Raw genomic sequence first — 18,960 nt, forward strand, 5'->3', positions numbered from 1 at the left:
ATTCTGACAGACAAATCTATGACTTCTTAATGAATTCTGTTCTCACCAAGATGCTTGTGCTGATGGCATTCCCACCTCATTGTCTGGAACGGGTTTGTTTGTGGTGGGTTATATAAACTCAAACCAGTGCACAGCATCCAGTGAGGTGAAATATTACATGATATATTAATCGGAATTCTCAGGATGGATTTCCTTAATGAGATTCATGTTTTCATAGTTTTGTAGCATAAGAAGATAAACCCATACTGTTTTTAAACGTAGATTCCATACCTGAATGTGTGAAGCTTCCATTTTGATAACAGGTTTCAAATCGAGTTAGAAACCCCTAATTTGAAAACACTGATGGATGATCTCCATTTCAAAGAGAGAGAAAGAATATGGACTCTTTGGTACTTGTGGCATTGATATGTGGTGGTCTGATATGTCATCAGTTTTTACAGGCTGAAGTTGGAAATACCTTAAAGTGCACATGCTACATATTATGAGTCTGCCTATGTTCTAACAGTCGGGTAGCCTATAGTGGTCAAAGCGTTCGCTCGTCGCGCCGAAGACCCGGGTTCGATTCCTGACATGGGTACAATGTGTGAAGCCCATTTCTGGTGTTCCCTGCCGTGATATTGCTGGAATATTGCTAAAAGCGGCGTAAAATCTCACTCACTCTAACAGCGTGAGGGGCAGTGAACCTAGTGATTAACAGCTTGAGATTGGGTTTGTTTTATGTATTATGGCTAGAATATTGTTAAAAGTGGCATAAGGCGCTTCTCATTGACTCTAAGATTTATCCAGACGTCATGGTTGGCCAAGTCATCTAAGGAGCCACAGTACGCAGTTCAGAGTTGCGTCCCTTGGGCACGCCAGAAACCTATGATCGTGGGTTCGAATCTCAGTTAGACCCTATTATCTTTCTAGGTTTGTCAGCACCAAACACATGCTCGTGGGTTTCATCATCTGAGAGACATATACCAACATTCATTCTGAGTCATTCTGAGACCTGCATCACTTTGGGCGTTCCTGACACATTAAGCTGACACGCTGTGATATTACTGGAATACAGTTTAAAGCAGTGTTAAACCCAATTCACTCTTTCATTCATGCAACCAGCCAGGCTTCCAGAAAACCTGTTTTTGACTGTTTATGTATTTATACCAGCAGACAACAATGTACATGGAAATTGTAAAAGTACACAGCATTTGCCCTTGAAAAGTATTCAAAAGGAACACTCTGCTTCACATAAACTAAAAATAACACTTGTGACATGAATATTCAAAATAACCAAATAAAAACCAAATCAAAAAGTCATCTACAAATCTATTCTTAAAATTCGCCTATTTTTGTTTTGTAACAAGACCCAATTCTTTCTGAAATTAATGCTGACTCAGATACCTCCAGCTGGGATTTTGTTCCTATGCCATGGTTGAAGATAAAAGACAAGCTTAGCTTTGTGTCCTCCCCATCTGTGGGGGTGTAAGGTCTGCCGACACAGTGGAGACATGCCCTGGACGTTGTGGGACACAGTACTGGGCGGAGCAGTGTCACATCCATCGCTGGGGACACTGCTGTGTGGGAATACCATCCACACACACACCTATCCAATATCATTGTTGAATGAGCGGGAGGCACATCTCTAGGCCATTAATCCCAGGCATGTCCCCGCACTGTGTAACAGACACTAAAATTACCTGTGTCTGTAAATTTGCTGTGTTTATTGTATTCTGAAGGTGTTTCTACAGATCAGCTTGTATTACTTAAACTGTTTAGCTGCTGTGATCAGTTCACCAGTCCTGTAAATATAGCCCTGGATCTAACATCTACAGATCATCATCGCCCCGAGTCTGTCCTGTACATATAGGCCTGGATCTAACATCTACAGATCATCATCGCCCCGAGTCTGTCCTGTACATATAGCCCTGGATCTAACATCTACAGATCATCATCGCCCCGAGTCTGTCCTGTACATATAGCCCTGGATCTGGATCTACAGATCATCATCACCCCGAGTCTGTCCTGTACATATAGCCCTGGATCTGACATCTACAGATCATCATCGCCCCGAGTCTGTCCTGTACATATAGCCCTGGATCTAACATCTACAGATCATCATCGCCCCGAGTCTGTCCTGTACATATAGGCCTGGATCTAACATCTACAGATCATCATCGCCCCGAGTCTGTCCTGTACATATAGCCCTGGATCTAACATCTACAGATCATCATCGCCCCGAGTCTGTCCTGTACATATAGCCCTGGATCTAACATCTACAGATCATCATCACCCCGAGTCTGTCCTGTACATATAGCCCTGGATCTGACATCTACAGATCATCATCGCCCCGAGTCTGTCCTGTACATATAGCCCTGGATCTGACATCTACAGATCATCATCACCCCGAGTCTGTCCTGTACATATAGCCCTGGATCTGACATCTACAGATCATCATCGCCCCGAGTCTGTCCTGTACATATAGCCCTGGATCTGACATCTACAGATCATCATCACCCCGAGTCTGTCCTGTACATATAGCCCTGGATAAGTCATAGAAAGAGAGGGTGAGCTATATGAGCCAAGGAGAGATGGACCTACAGATGTGTCAAGTAAGCTACAGACAGGCCAAGTCAGCTACAGACAGGCCAAGTCAGCTACAGACAGGCCAAGTCAGCTACAGACAGGCCAAGTCAGCTACAGACAGGCCAAGTCAGCTACAGACAGGCCAAGTCAGCTACAGACAGGCCAAGTCAGCTACAGACAGGCCAAGTCAGCTACAGACAGGCCAAGTCAGCTACAGACAGGCCAAGTCAGCTACAGACAGGCCAAGTCAGCTACAGACAGGCCACGTCAGCTACAGACAGACCAAGTCAGCTACAGACAGGCCAAGTCAGCTACAGACAGACCAAGTCAGCTACAGACAGACCAAGTCAGCTATAGACAGACCAAGTCAGCTACAGACAGACCAAGTCAGCTACAGACAGGCCAAGTCAGCTACAGACAGGCCAAGTCAGCTATAGACAGGCCAAGTCAGCTACAGACAGACCAAGTCAGCTACAGACAGGCCAAGTCAGCTACAGACAGACCAAGTCAGCTATAGACAGGCCAAGTCAGCTATAGACAGGCCAAGTCAGCTATAGACAGACTAATTAAGTAAGCTACAGACAGACCAAGTCAGCTATAGACAGACCAAGTCAGCTACAGACAGGCCAAGTCAGCTACAGACAGACCAAGTCAGCTACAGACAAGACCAGTGATGGACTACTGATGGACAGAGGTGACAGGTTTGTTATTTACTGGTGACTTCAGGGCAAGTCATAAGTAAGCTACAGCTTGATTAACACCACAATATAGTGAATATTTAGTGTTTGTAGTGACTTTGATGGATTGTACATCAGGTCACATGAAAAACATGATAGTTTTATGAGTGGTACAACCATGAGACCAAAATATTTTCTGTTTTATGTCATGAAATTCAGAAAAAGACAACAAAAAGTTGTCAGATCAGATCTTAGTTCTCGTTAAGCAAGAACTACAATCTGATATTAATAATCATCTTGATTGAAACTCTGATTTGTAGTTTGACTCACACATATGGAATACCGTATTCAACATAATATGTGCCCAGGACATTCTCAAAATAAGAAATAGGGGGCTTTTATTGGAATATTATTTTAGTGAAAACAGACGAGTTAAAAGATAAATTTTTTGGTTTATGCTGACAGCCTGAAATGTTCATGTACAACAGATATATTTTTCCAGAATTTAATTGCCCATAATTAAGGGTGCATATAACACACGAGTGTGTATTATACGCGAATAAATAAGTCTTGTGTACATTGATCAATCGGAAGGGGTGTTAATTAGGATTGTTCACTAGCCAATATATTAGCAAATATCGCCGTGGGCGCTTATTAGAGCAGGGCACTTATTATGTCAAAATACGGTTCATGTGCTAATGTCTAAATGACATAATGCTAATCATCAAATGTCGTAACAATCCTGCAATCTATTTGGCAAAAACAAAATACTGAGAGCTGAGTTAACTGCAGGCCAAAAGATTTTTTGTGATACACAGTGCCATCCTTGTTGGAAATGACATAAACTTGACTCAGCTCACTTAACACACAAGAGAGGTGATTTCCTCCACTTCTAAGCAGCAGGCTACAGGTGGCATGGGAGTCTGCTGATAGCAAGCAAGCTGCTGTGAAGGATGCCACTGACAGAAGGCGGCCTAAACTACATAAGGAGCCAGAAGAATGATTTATTAAGTAACTGTGAGCAACTTGATCACAAACTTGATAAGAGAAAAAGAAGGGAAAGTACTTATACAGTTGGTTTGAACCTAGATGAGATAACACCTGGATAGAGAAAACGTATGGGTCAGACAGAATTGGGAATTCATGAACTCCACATGAAAGTTCTTTGTGGGATTTCTGTATTCATTGAGTGTGTCTGAGCAGTTACAGGCAACCTAATTACAGGTGACCCACAGCCTAATTATAGGCTTGTAGATCTGTATGCCACACAGCTGGGTGTCTAGCCCACATTCACTGTGACATGCAGTATACACTAATGTTTATTGAGGTGTTCCATGCACCCAATGCTGTGAGGTCCCGCTCTCCCAATCTGTGTTAAAGGGTAGGCCTCCCAACAATTGCCTGTGTTGGTCCCCGCATGCTTATTAGGCATGTGACTCAGGTAGGTATTCAGTTCACCTGTGTTGTAGTCTTAAGTTCAAGTACCTCCCCAGACCTGCCTTATCGCCTCCACTATAAATCTTGGTTTAGTAAACGTGACGAGCTTTGGGTTAATGAACGCTGTATTGAGGCTGTGGACATCACAGGGATGTGGTCAGTGTGGGTGGAATGGGGGGTGGGGGGTAGACACGTTTCAAATAGGCCACGGAAGGGGCATGTCAGTACTTATGTATGTTCAGGCTTCATGTGTGGGTTAACATATGGCTTTTGGATGCATTCTCAATAGTCTCTTACATCTTACAAGGCAAGACACCTACAAGGGGTAGGAACTGGTCATTTATTATAGGGGGAGGGGGGGATAGGCTGGTGGTTAAGACCAATTGAATCATTGTATCATTTTTGCTGACAGACCCCATTTTATGTAACATTTCTTCATCCCCCACCCCCATCCCCCACCCCCACCCACTACATGTAACATTTCTTCATCCCCACCCCCATCTCCCACCCACTACATGTAACATTTCTTCATCCCCTCCCCACCCCCACCCACTACATGTAACATTTCTTCATCCCCCCCCTCCCACCCACTACATGTAACATTTCTTCATCCCCTCCCCCTCCCACCCACTACATGTAACATTTCTTCATCCCCTCCCCCTCCCATCCACTACATGTAACATTTCTTCATCCCCTCCCCCTCCCACCCACTACATGTAACATTTCTTCATCCCCCCCCTCCCACCCACTACATGTAACATTTCTTCATCCCCTCCCCCTCCCATCCACTACATGTAACATTTCTTCATCCCCTCCCCCTCCCACCCACTACATGTAACATTTCTTCATCCCCTCCCCCTCCCATCCACTACATGTAACATTTCTTCATCCCCTCCCCCTCCCACCCACTACATGTAACATTTCTTCATCCCCTCCCCCTCCCACCCACTACATGTAACATTTCTTCATCCCCTCCCCCTCCCATCCACTACATGTAACATTTCTTCATCCCCTCCCCCTCCCACCCACTACATGTAACATTTCTTCATCCCCCCCCACCCCCCACCCCACTACATGTAACATTTCTTCACACCCCCCCACCCCCCCACCCACTACATGTAACATTTCTTCACACCCCCCCACCCCCCCACCCACTACATGTAACATTTCTTCATCCCCTCCCCCTCCCCACCCACTACATGTAACATTTCTTCATCCCCTCCCCCTCCCACCCACTACATGTAACATTTCTTCATCCCCTCCCCCTCCCCACCCACTACATGTAACATTTCTTCATCCCCTCCCCCTCCCACCCACTACATGTAACATTTCTTCATCCCCTCCCTACCCCCACCCACTACATATTTACATTTAGTCATGACCCCCCCCTCCTTCTAATAAGTGATCAGTCCATTAATTACATTTAAATTTATAGTTCATAATTTTACAAAATAGACCTGAACTGTCTTTGTTTTGGGAGATTTTGTGTCTAAAACAACAATAAAGCCCCTGGTTCTCTGAAAGATAATAAATATGACTTGCATTGTAGGACCATTTTATTGCAGAGTATAATAATTGTCCACAATTAAAATCCAAAATAAAATACCTGAGCACCTGATTATATTGAAAAAAATGATTGAGCTCCTAAACTTTAAAAAAGATGTACTCGTCTCCAACCACATGGATGCTCGCTACGTACTGATTGGTTGACCCCTGTGATTACACACTTTTTATGGGCAACATACATCCTGTTTGAGTGTGTTCTGATGAGGTAAATAATTCCTAAGAAAGAGTTACAGATAGCACAAACAATGAAGGCATGTGATGTCAATTATCATTGTATAGACAAGTTTAGATAATGGAGTTTGTCAGATCCTGGTTGGAATACAACAGACTTTTGTTCACAACACTGACATTTTGGCAGGGTCTTGACTCATTCTGAACAGTCATTATAGTTGTGAAAATTAGATACAACTTTCAAAAAATATTTTCCATATTCGATGTAAGAAGTGCACAGGGCACTCTCAAAATTAGAAATAGGGGGCTCTTATTAGAATATAATTTTGGTGAAAGAGTTGAAAGATTGTAAATTTCATGGTTTATGCTTACAGCATGAAATGATACAAAAGAAAAGTCTGTGCGTATTACACACAACAGATATATTTTTCCCGAATTTAATTGCCCATAATTGAGGGTGCATTTAACACATAAGTGCATATTATACACGAAAAAAATAAGTCTTGTGTACATTGATCAATCGGAAGGGTGATAATTGGGATTGTTCACTAGCCAATATATTAGCAAATATCGCTGTGGGTGCTTATTAGAGCGGGGCGTTTATTACGTCAGATACGGTAACAATAATATCATAGTGTGTTTTGTTTATTATAAGCTTAAGTGAGCACTATGATAATATACGCAATCTGTCAGGCCCTTAAACTTACACATTGTGAATCTAAGAATATGAAAAAAGAACCAAAAATGAGATATCAGTCTATCTCCCAGACTCGTGTGAATAAGTCAAGAAATGAATCCAACTAAAGTCAAATATGATTTGGCAAGTTGAGATTGCCTCAGCTCTGAAACTAAACACTGCTCTGGGCTGTCTTTGGATTCTATATTTTATTTTGTAGACATATATTTTTAAATACGATAACTTTAGTTCTGGGACAAAATGTTACCATATATGATCGCAGATAAGCCGACCCCGTAGATAAGCCGAGGTATTAACTTGACCATTGAAATACGAAAGAAAATGATATGACTCGCAGATAAGCCGAACCAGGAAGTGAAAGGCAAAAAACACTGCTAAGTCGGACTGCAAGACATGTGTCGGTACTCGCAGATATTCAATAATATAAGATGAAAAACGTTGTAATTATATTGAAAAAGTCATATTATTTCTAATAATGATTTAACAAACCAGTCATCCACTTTCATAATGTGGTAAGCTGTTTCTCTTGTCTTTTTTTTAATCTCATAATAATCGTTATATGTTGCCATTTTATGAATCGGTGTATATAGAATTATGAACCCATGAGAAAATATATCATCTAGAGCGAAGACTCGCAGTTTGAATGCAGCATCGTAAGCATGGCGTTTTCGTTTCAAACTCATGATGAGAATGTCAGTCAGTAAAAATATACTAACTTTTATACCCCCTTTATACCACTATTGTCTTCAGAGATACCTATGACCTCCTTTAGTTGTGATTATTCCACTACCTGGTACAGTTGGTAGTTGATGTTGTTTGCAAGCATGCACATAATGCTCATTAAGAACACAAGACGTTGGCAGGTCTTCAAGAAACAAAGTAATGATCACATTCTCAAAAATGGTAAGCAAGGTTACATGGAACTTAGAAGATTCAGAATACATGAAGCTCACTTGGTAAACAACGGCTGACAAAACAAAATATTATCTTTATATTCAGTTAGATGAAGAACCGTGACTGTCAGGTGACGCGATATCTGGACCGTTTGCCTCCTCTGTTGCAACACCGTGAAAACGTATGTTGAAGTCCTGCCTCTGCATCATACACACATGCATCATACAGGTATGCTGAGTGGGTAAATAGGAACCACCGGGAATGGTGAAACATAAACAGGGACTTTTTATGAAATGCCTGCAGTGCACTCATTATAGGATCTGTGTGAAGGATCGAGTGCCACCATTACAATCAGGTAGTGGAGCAGTCTGTCTTAGAGTCCCCTGCCATATTATTTTCTCTTCAAGCCAGTCCTTCAATAATGCTGTAGATGTAAATGAAGCAAGTCTAGATTTTCCGCAGGATCAGTTTCTGAATCTCCCATCTCACTGTGGCTCCTTTTCAAGTTAAGATTTCTATTAAGATTAAATATGTTCAGAGACTAAGCGGCAGTCTAGTTGTGGAGATACAGGACAGGCAGCAGTCTACGTACATGGCTTATAGTTTGTGTATGTGCAGGCCATGGAATATGGTTGTACCAGACATGCCTCATATCGCCTCTCAACACCTCACTGAGTTCAACCTTCACAGATTTAATCAGGGAAAGGGAATTAGTGTTTTTATTGTTTCAGTTAGTGTTTTTATTGTTCCAGTTCGGACAGTGACATGTGGTATTTCAACACACTAGGGGTTGTTGGACACGCACTGTAGCCGTCTCTTGTCCCACATAAAAATGACAAAATATTTTGATTGGACAGCCTTTAAATAAGTAAATAAACATGTTTTGACCATCACTATGGTTACAGTATGCTTTATATGTATGCTGTACGGACTTGTTTAAAAAATAATATGTGCATTTATAATGCGCGTTATTTCATTCACGTGTGGCTCTTAGTGCTACACAATTATTACCCCAATCTGTGGATCAGTGTGCACTCAAATTCCATTCTCAGCTCCCTGAGGAGTATACAACCCAAGCTGCATGGGGCGCTAGAAGGTTAACAATTACCTAGCAATCTCATCCTACTGGGTACCCATTCACTGCTGGGTGAACAGAGTCACATTTCAAAACAATGTCACTTGTCGAAGGAAACACCACCTGTGCTACAGTGTGGGGCAGGGCTGAAGTCAAACAAACTCTCAGGGGTCAGGGGGCAAGGGTGGCCCAGTTGTCTAACGCGTCGCGATTCGCTGTGCAGAGTTGCGTCCCTTGGGCATGCCAGAAACCTATGATTGTGGGTTCGAATCCCGGTTCACCCCAATTATGTTTCTAGGTTTGTCAGCACCATACTTGTGGGTTTCACCGAAGTGGTAAACGTCTGAGACCTGCATCACTTTGGGCTTTCCTCCCACATATAAAGCTGACACGCCGTGATATAACTGGAATAATGTTAAAAGTGGCATTAAACCCAAATCACTCACTCAGGAGACAAGCTGCTCAACACGGTCACCCATCCAAATACTCTCCGAGACTGACATTGCTTAAGTCACCTGATTTGTGACCTGTGGGCTGTGCACGGGACCATATGCCACCATGTCATTATATACATGATGGAGACCACGTATCATATGTTTATGTGTATGCTGTATGGCCATTTATCACACATTATATGTATGCCGTGCACCCATATATCACACGTTTATATGAGGCATTTTGGACATAGTTTGTTTGTTTGTTTTTTGTTTAACGTCGCACTCAGCAATATTCCAGCTATATGACGTCGATCTGTAAATAATCAAGTCTGCTCCAGACAATCCAGTGATTGACACCATGAGCTTCGATCCACTCAATTGGGATACGATGACATGCATCAACCAAGTCAGCGAGCCTGACCACCCGATCCCATTAGTCGCCTCTTACGACAAGCCTAGTTGCCTTTTACAGCAAGCATGGGTTGCGGAAGATTGGGATATAGTACTCATATTGGTTTCTGATATTCCTCTAATCCAAACGTCAATGCACAGTACTATCAGATGTAATTCCATGACATTAATCAATGGTGTTCTGAAACCAGTGGACACCTCACACTAGCATCAGAGAGACACATCTCATTCCATGTTCTCTGCAGTCAAACTGGGACCATTCGAAGACGAGAGCAGGCCGGCTCAGCACTGTTAACCTCGAGGGGCATTTCCTCTGGTAAGCAACAACCTTCTACACAAGACCAGGTGGTTGCATGTCATATCATATGCACACTGTTTGATAAACGGGTACAAACACTGAACTAAATATGAGCAACAAAAATAATTTCCATAACCATAAGAGATCTATGCTAAAAGCAGAGTCCATTGTACAATTCTGACTTCATCATAAGCATGAATAACTATCTAGTAGTAATGATGCCAGTTGTTCATGAAAGGGTAAGCGTATCCTGCCCCACTGGTGACATCCATCACAAACACATGCAAAGGCATGTCAATTGTTAACCTTAAAACACACAGGAACATCAGTACAAGTCGAAATAGGGAATTGCATTATACATCATTTTTGTCCCAGATGCTTCAAATTAGGAATTGTCCCCCAGATGTCTACGATAAAAAAATTTGAAAGCATTGAAGCCTTGAATGTTGCCTCAAAATCTCGATAGAAAGCGCTCGCTCAACCTGTGCCCATGTCCTGGTGGGGATCAGTAATCTGCATCAGTGAGGATTAGAGGTCTTATCCCAGATTATCGGACACCATAAGTAATGATGAGCTTAGGGCAGCTGATTACAAGGAAGGCTGGAGTACAGGGGTGGGTCGACACAACCAGATCTTGGGAGGCAAATCACATTTAGATATACAACTTCTGTCCTAAATGACTGAAGACAAATAACATAACTAAAGTTGGGCAGAGAAGACAAATGTATAAAGACTGGACCAAAGATTGGTCCCCATTTCTGAGTGTTTGTTTGTCCGGTCAAAGACACAATCCTACATATGTACATATATAATAAGTCCGGTCAAAGACACAATCCTACATATGTACATATGTAATTAGTCTGGTCAAAGACACAATCCTACATATGTACATATGTAATTAGTCTGGTCAAAGACACAATCCTACATATGTACATATGTAATTAGTCTGGTCAAAGACACAATCCTACATATGTACATATGTAATTAGTCTGGTCAAAGACACAATCCTACATATGTACATATATAATTAGTCTGGTCAAAGACACTGTGAATCCTACATATGTACATATGTAATTAGTCTGGTCAAAGACACAATCCTACATATGTACATATGTAATTAGTCTGGTCAAAGACACAATCCTACATATGTACATATGTAATTAGTCTGGTCAAAGACACAATCCTACATATGTACATATATAATTAGTCTGGTCAAAGACACAATCCTACATATGTACATATGTAATTAGTCTGGTCAAAGACACAATCCTACATATGTACATATGTAATTAGTCTGGTCAAAGACACAATCCTACATATGTACATATGTAATTAGTCTGGTCAAAGACACAATCCTACATATGTACATATATAAATAGTCTGGTCAAAGACACTGTGAATCCTACATATGTACATATGTAATTAGTCTGGTCAAAGACACAATCCTACATATGTACATATGTAATTAGTCTGGTCAAAGACACAATCCTACATATGTACATATGTAATTAGTCTGGTCAAAGACACAATCCTACATATGTACATATATAATTAGTCTGGTCAAAGACACAATCCTACATATATACATATATAATTAGTCTGGTCAAAGACACAATCCTACATATGTACATATGTAATTAGTCTGGTCAAAGACACAATCCTACATATATACATATGTAATTAGTCTGGTCAAAGACACTGTGAATCCTACATATGTACATATGTAATTAGTCTGGTCAAAGACACAATCCTACATATATACATATGTAATTAGTCTGGTCAAAGACACAATCCTACATATGTACATATATAATTAGTCTGGTCAAAGACACAATCCTACATATGTACATATGTAATTAGTCTGGTCAAAGACACAATCCTACATATGTACATATGTAATTAGTCTGGTCAAAGACACAATCCTTCATATGTACATATATAATTAGTCTGGTCAAAGACACAATCCTACATATATACATATATAATTAGTCTGGTCAAAGACACAATCCTGCATATATACATATATAATTAGTCCGATCAAAGACACAATCCTACATATATACATATATAATTAGTCCGGTCGAAGACACAATCCTACATATATACATACATAATTAGTCTCGTCAAAGACACAATCCTACATATATACATATATAATTAGTCCGGTCGAAGACACAATCCTATATATAGTCCGGTCGAAGACACAATCCTACATATATACATATATAATTAGTCCGGTCGAAGACACAATCCTATATATAGTCCGGTCGAAGACACAATCCTATTTATATACATATATAATTAGTCCGGTCGAAGACACAATCCTATATATAGTCTGATCAAAGACACAATCCTATATATAGTCCGATCAAAGACACAATCCTATATATATACATATATAATTAGTCCGGTCGAAGACACAATCCTATATATAGTCCGGTCGAAGACACAATTCTATATATATACATATATAATTAGTCCAGTCGAAGACACAATCCTATATATAGTCCGATCAAAGACACAATCCTATATATAGTCCGATCAAAGACACAATCCTATATATAGTCCGATCAAAGACACAATCCTATATATAGTCCGATCAAAGACACAATCCTATATATAGTCCGATCAAAGACACAATCCTATATATTGTATGGCCAATGAAATAATCATACACATGTATATTGTCTGGACATTGACACAATAATATAATTAGTCTGGTTAATGACACAATACTATAATTAGTCTGTTAATGACTCACGTGAAGGAATTAGGATATATATATTGTCTGGTCAATGACACAAACTTGTTATAGTTACACACATGAGACTATAATTCCTTCACTTTAGTCTACAAGCAGCAGACATGCCCCTGAGTTACTGTTCTATGATAGTTGGTCAACAGACAGGCACTTGTAGAACACTGCCATACAATGGCCAGTGGCATTCCCTTATATGGCTCAGCAAGTCTCAATTCCCTTACAGCGCAATTAGACAACACAGGTGTCAATGACTTGTCTACCTGGACCAATGACTCACATTGCTGTCTGTCAAACATATGATTCATTGGATTGTAGTGCTGCCACTGTTTGTTCACATCTACTCACATCTACAAATAACAAAGTCAACACCAGCACACAGCGACAGACCGGCCGGTCAGGTATGGGGTAGGTTCCGCAGAGGAGGGCTACTTCATGCAATGACAAATACAAAAACCTGATCCCCCCACTCCCCCCGTTAGGGTCCTGGCTCTCTATGTCTCTATAGATCTTACTAACATACATCATTACATACTCGAACCCATGGCGTATTTGTGAAGGAAAAAATGTATTGAAATGCGACCAACTTAATGTTTGACGTAGACATCAAAGTAATCTGAACTATCTAAAGCGACACTTGTATAGAGCTGAGTCAGCTTTTATTCATCCCACACTAGGCGAGGGGGAAAAGATCACTAGCTCAAGGTCTAGCACTTGCTCGTTTTCGTCATAAAGTAAATTAGCCATATACAGACATTAACCGCTGGAAAAACCATAAATGTTGCCAACACACATATACTCTTTAAAGCCCAACAGTAGCATTGATATATTTTAATAAAAAGATACAAATAAAAGCGACAAGACCCTTTCCACATTCGTAATAAATCTCTGCTAAAAGCAGAGCCCATTGTACAATTCCAGCTATATATCGAAAGCATGTGTTTATGAATCACTATCAAATAGTCATGATACCAGGTGTTCGCGTATATCCTGTATTAATAAATTAGTGGCTTAGTTCATCTTGAGCCAATTAAAAAAAGATTCAAACACAAAAAGGAACACACACATTCAGGATAAAATCCTTGTTTGGATATTGTTTCCTGTTCTTTTTTATTTCACAATAGCAATAATCATCACTGCATAGGCAACCATTCCTTAAATTTTAACATTTTTAAGTTCAAACAGTGTCCTAACTTTCCCACAGAATGAGGAATGTCTTTGGTTTTGAGTTTAAAAGAAATAGTGATGGATAAAACATGCAAGGCATTTTTTCTCCACGGGAGTCTTGCCGAAAAACTGCTCCACGCTGATCCAAACAGATGACAGACCTGCTTTGTAACACTGTGTGTTAAATGTCAGTAAGTTTATGTCCTCGCATCACAAGAAAAAACTCATTTTGAAAAAAGTCACTTTCAAACACAGATCTGTACTTAAAAATTTGTAAGCATTAATATTTTAGTATATGGCTTGAATTGTGCTGATGTAACAGAAAAAGGTTGAACTTTTTAAGCTTTTCTTGCATGCTGTTGTGTTTTCTCTGTAAATGCACGTCACACTCTTAATCCTGAAGTCATTCTGTTATTAGGAGGTGTCTCATGGCTATTCTAACCAGTTCACCACTGAAATCCAACCTCCCTATGTGGGTCTTTGATATGAATAAGATAAACATTTGACAGGCTAGCTCAAGCTGTGTATATAGACTCAGGGAAATTGATAGATAACAGAATAAAATGTATATTAATCGTGTAATACATCAGTAGATAACAACTTGAAACATTGTAAATAAGGGATGAAAGAAATGCAAGTGTGTGACTTACCTGTGCCATCGTTGGTTACACATGTCGATTCACATTCATCCTCCTTTTCGAATCGGTTATCATTTCCTCCACATCCTCCGTACCAAAACATATTACACATGCTAGCCTGGTCATCATAGTACCACTTTAATGTGTAATTTGCACACGGTCCTCGGGATCGTTCCAGTTTACATCGATCTGTAATTTCAGAATTATATTTTTTATCATCAAATTCAACTTTTTCTCTCACCATTTCACAACTTTTAGCACACTGAATCCTGGTGTCAAAGCGATTATCGTTTCCTTCGCATCCACCGTACCAGAATCGACGACAACTGACCAGTCGGACATCATAGAACCACTTGACGGCAAATGCGTCACATGGTCCCGCGTCTGCTGCCAGGCGACACGATGCGAGTGACACTACCATTGGCATCAAAGCGTCTGCCATCCTCGATTATTGCACCTTACGCCAAGTGAAGAAAAGCTTGTGTCTTTAAGAAGGTACTCCAGTCATCCTAATAACATCCACATGAAGCTTGTTCAAATTATCCTAGTAAAACAATTAAGCTTGGACCAGATTGCCATGTATGCAGGACACAGGTAAAACGGAGGATGAAAAAGAATGCCTAGAAGTTCCCTAGAGACAAGGGTATCCCAGCAAGAGTAGAGCCACTTGTTGAGAGTGTGCTGGCTGCTAGTGTCTGTTGGTGTCGGTGAGCAGGCACACAAGCAGGCAGACGGCCCCAGTCAACACAGTCAGCCTGGGATAGGTAGGTAGGTTCTCCACGATTATCAAGCCCTTCTCATACGCCTGGCTGAAGGGGCTTTGCTAAGGGGGCAATGCTAGCTTGAAGGCTATTTGATATGACCGACTGACCAGTGAAAGTCACCACTACAGCTCCCACTCTAATTTAGCAGATTCTGGCCAGTTATTGTAACTAGCCCCTCTCTTGAAAATCACCTCTGCTACTTAGTCCATTGTCAGACCAGACAGTTGTCCCACGCCCTTTTATTGCATTACAAAAGAAATGTCCCTCAACTGGCTTGCTTGTCATTTGACAATTGCAGATTTATTCCTGGTGAAGTTTGACCACCCTGTTGATCCTGGTCATCTCCTGACTGACCACTGATCAGGGAGTCCACTCGTAATGAAACTCACAATCCTTTGTATTTGTATTGTCGGATAAATCACGGGTTATCTCAAGTCAAAGTCCCACACATCCTTAAGTACTAATGAACTCAAAGTTCACTTTATTTCATGCCTTCCTGCTTCCATTACACTCAAATAGATGTTAATTACACAAAGAATGCCATTATTTTGATATAAAATCCCCAGTAAATCCCCCTTCACTATCAATTAATATTCATTAGCCCCAAAAGTCGTTGTTGTATAAAAACCCTGATTGTCATTAAATTCTTCAAATTGTTGAGATTATTACAACAGTTTAAAGGATGAGTTATTGTCAAGAGTATTGATTTTACTTTCTATTGTTTTGCGTTATTTTCATCTTTTATTCATTCAAGGGGCTTGGTGTACATTCATACAGAACGCCTGTGACTTAAATTGTTTGATAGGCATTACTAAGAAGTTGACGGATGACAAGGTAGACATAATTTTATGGATAACAACTTCTTTAATACTGTTAAAAGCGACGTTTCCGTATAGATCCTTATACTGTTGTCTTGCTTGACAATAGTATAAGGATCTATAACGAAACGTCACTATTTACAGTATTAAAGAAGTTGTTATCAATAGAATTGTTTCTTCCTTGTGTATGACTTAACTTTACTCAATGGTCCATTTTATTTTAAACGCCCGACAAAAGAAAGTAAACACCTATGATGGATGGTGACTAAAAATGAAACAAACCAAAAATGGTCACTTGATGGTGATGTATTTGAAACAAGTGTTTAGTTGTGTTTTGGACATTTATGTTCAATTTGTTTCAGCCTTGTAACATTTTGATAATGTTTGTAGTTTTTGGCTCAAATCCAATTTATATTTTGTTTCGTTTAGCAATTTAGTTTTGAGAAGTTTTCAGTGATATCTCTGCTTGCCATCCAACCACAGCCCGCTGCAGTGGAGCGAGTGCTGAATGTACACTTGTGTGCTGTTGCAGGCTCAGCAGATGATTTATACCGCCCATGTCATCTGGCTAAACGATTGACAAACCTTGCAGAAAACTCTCCACACATGAAACAGACGTGTTACATCTCATTTCCTACACAATCATTGTGTTAGGTTACCCTACCTTAGTGCTTTGTACTTTGTCAAACTGCATGTGTGGGAAACAGGAATGTCAGAATAACAAGATTAAAGCCAGATCAATAACAACACTCACGATATGCCTCATAATTTATTTTGGATAGGAATATGTTTGTATTTGTTCGTCATAATTTACAAACAATTCCATATTTGTGTTTTCTAAACTGGTCAACAGATTTCAATTTCATAGTTTTAGTGACAAATAATACAACATGATGTATTTTCACGAGACATTATTCATCACTCGAGAACACGCATTTCACGAGACAAGAGACATCGATGAGACATGCTTTAATCAACTTAATCTAATTTCTCTTAACGTCATTCATGGATCCATCAGCTGAGGGTAAATCACGGAGATGCTGTGATGTCTGCTGATTAATGACAATCCAAGTTCAGCCTAGTCGTCTCAGTTTCATTGTAGGTTAAAGATATGACCAGCTCCCTCCATTCAAGAAATCTGATTATCTGTGCTCTTGTCTTTTTATCAAATCTATTTCAGTTCTCACTTTGAGGAATTGCATTTTGACAAGTGTTTGTCAACTCCCAGGCTAATAACAAACCTATAAACTTGTTGTGCTATTTTAAGGGGAAGGAATGAGAGTGAGCCGGTGGTATCAAAGTAAGCAGGTAGAGCTTGGTATGTGACAAGGGACACACAGTGATTGGGCAGCAGCTCTATCTCTCCCCCAACACCCACACTGACTGGGAGATGTGATGGGGGATGGGGTCATTGATTTAAAACTTGTCTTTGGGGTCATATAGTTTCTCACCTCCATAGTGATAGAGAGCCTTGTTTCTTCTCCATTGTTACACAAACAATGGGTGATCAGCCTTTTTGCAAATAACATTTCTGACCTGAAATGTGACCCTGAATATGTTTGCTTACAGTTTACCACATAACACTGTTAAGACCTTGTCTCATGAAAGGGATTTCCATGCCATGTACGTCATATTCTATGCGGAAGATGCTACCCTCTAGAAAGAAATATTTGTTACTTAATTTCAACCAAAAACATTTAAATGAAATTCTTTGGGGAATGATTCTAAAATAGTTTTCAATTTGTTTTGATATTTGATCTGAGCCTGTGACACAGATCTGTAGCATGACATTGTTGCCCTTGAAACATTTTCCATGAAAACCAACAGCAAAATTCTCAGAAAACAACTTTATCCAGTAGCAAAGACAGAACATGTTTTAACACTGAAACGTCATTGCTTGACATTACTGATACGAAGTATCATGTTGTGTTCGACACCATACACAACCAAGGGTTAAAATGAGTGAGTGAGTGAGTTTGATTTTACACCGTTTTTAGCAATATTCCAGCAATATCACGGCGGGGTACACCAGAATTGGGCTTCACACATTGTACCCATGTCGGAAATCGACCCCAGGTCTTCAGCGTGGCTAGCGAACGCTTTAACCACCAGGCTACCTGACCGCCCCGGTTAAAGGAAGCAACATGAATTCAACCATCCATTGCAATGACTAAAAATTCTTTTTTATTGTCACTTTCTGGGACCTTAATTTGTCTATAGAAAACTTGGTTTAAGAATGAGGTTTAACTGCCTCAGACTCAGAAAAACATGAGAGTGTATGAGTATGGTTTTACGATACTTTCAGCAATATTCCAGCAATATCACCAGAAATGTGCTTCACACAATGTACCCATGTTGGGAATCGAACCCGGGTCTTCAGCGTGACAAATGAACGCTTTAACCACAAGGCTACCCAACCGCCCAAGAAAAACATGAATGTCCCAGGGTGTCACGTAACAGCAGAGGCTCAACAAGTGAATACCTGACTTGTGAGAAGGGCGTGAAGTCAATGTCCCAACAAGCCTTGTACATTATGTCTGTGATACACATGGCCAATACCTGACTTGTGAGAGAGGCGTGAAGTCAA

The 18,960-nt window shown here is 40.3% G+C and overlaps 1 protein-coding gene across 1 annotated transcript in view; it reads right to left on the reverse strand.

Moving 5' to 3' along the window:
* Positions 1-18,960, reverse strand: part of LOC139442386 (papilin-like) — a 177,724-nt gene that overhangs the window by 73,433 nt on the left and 85,331 nt on the right. Inside the window, exon 15 of the mRNA XM_071223189.1 lies at positions 14,804-14,980. Coding sequence (XP_071079290.1) covers positions 14,804-14,980 — 177 coding nt within the window. The remainder of the gene's footprint in view (positions 1-14,803; positions 14,981-18,960) is intronic.

Source organism: Haliotis cracherodii, unplaced genomic scaffold, assembly GCF_022045235.1.
Source record: "Haliotis cracherodii isolate W230 unplaced genomic scaffold, xgHalCrac1.p SCAF_5, whole genome shotgun sequence".
Classification (NCBI taxonomy): Eukaryota; Metazoa; Mollusca; class Gastropoda; order Lepetellida; family Haliotidae; genus Haliotis; species Haliotis cracherodii.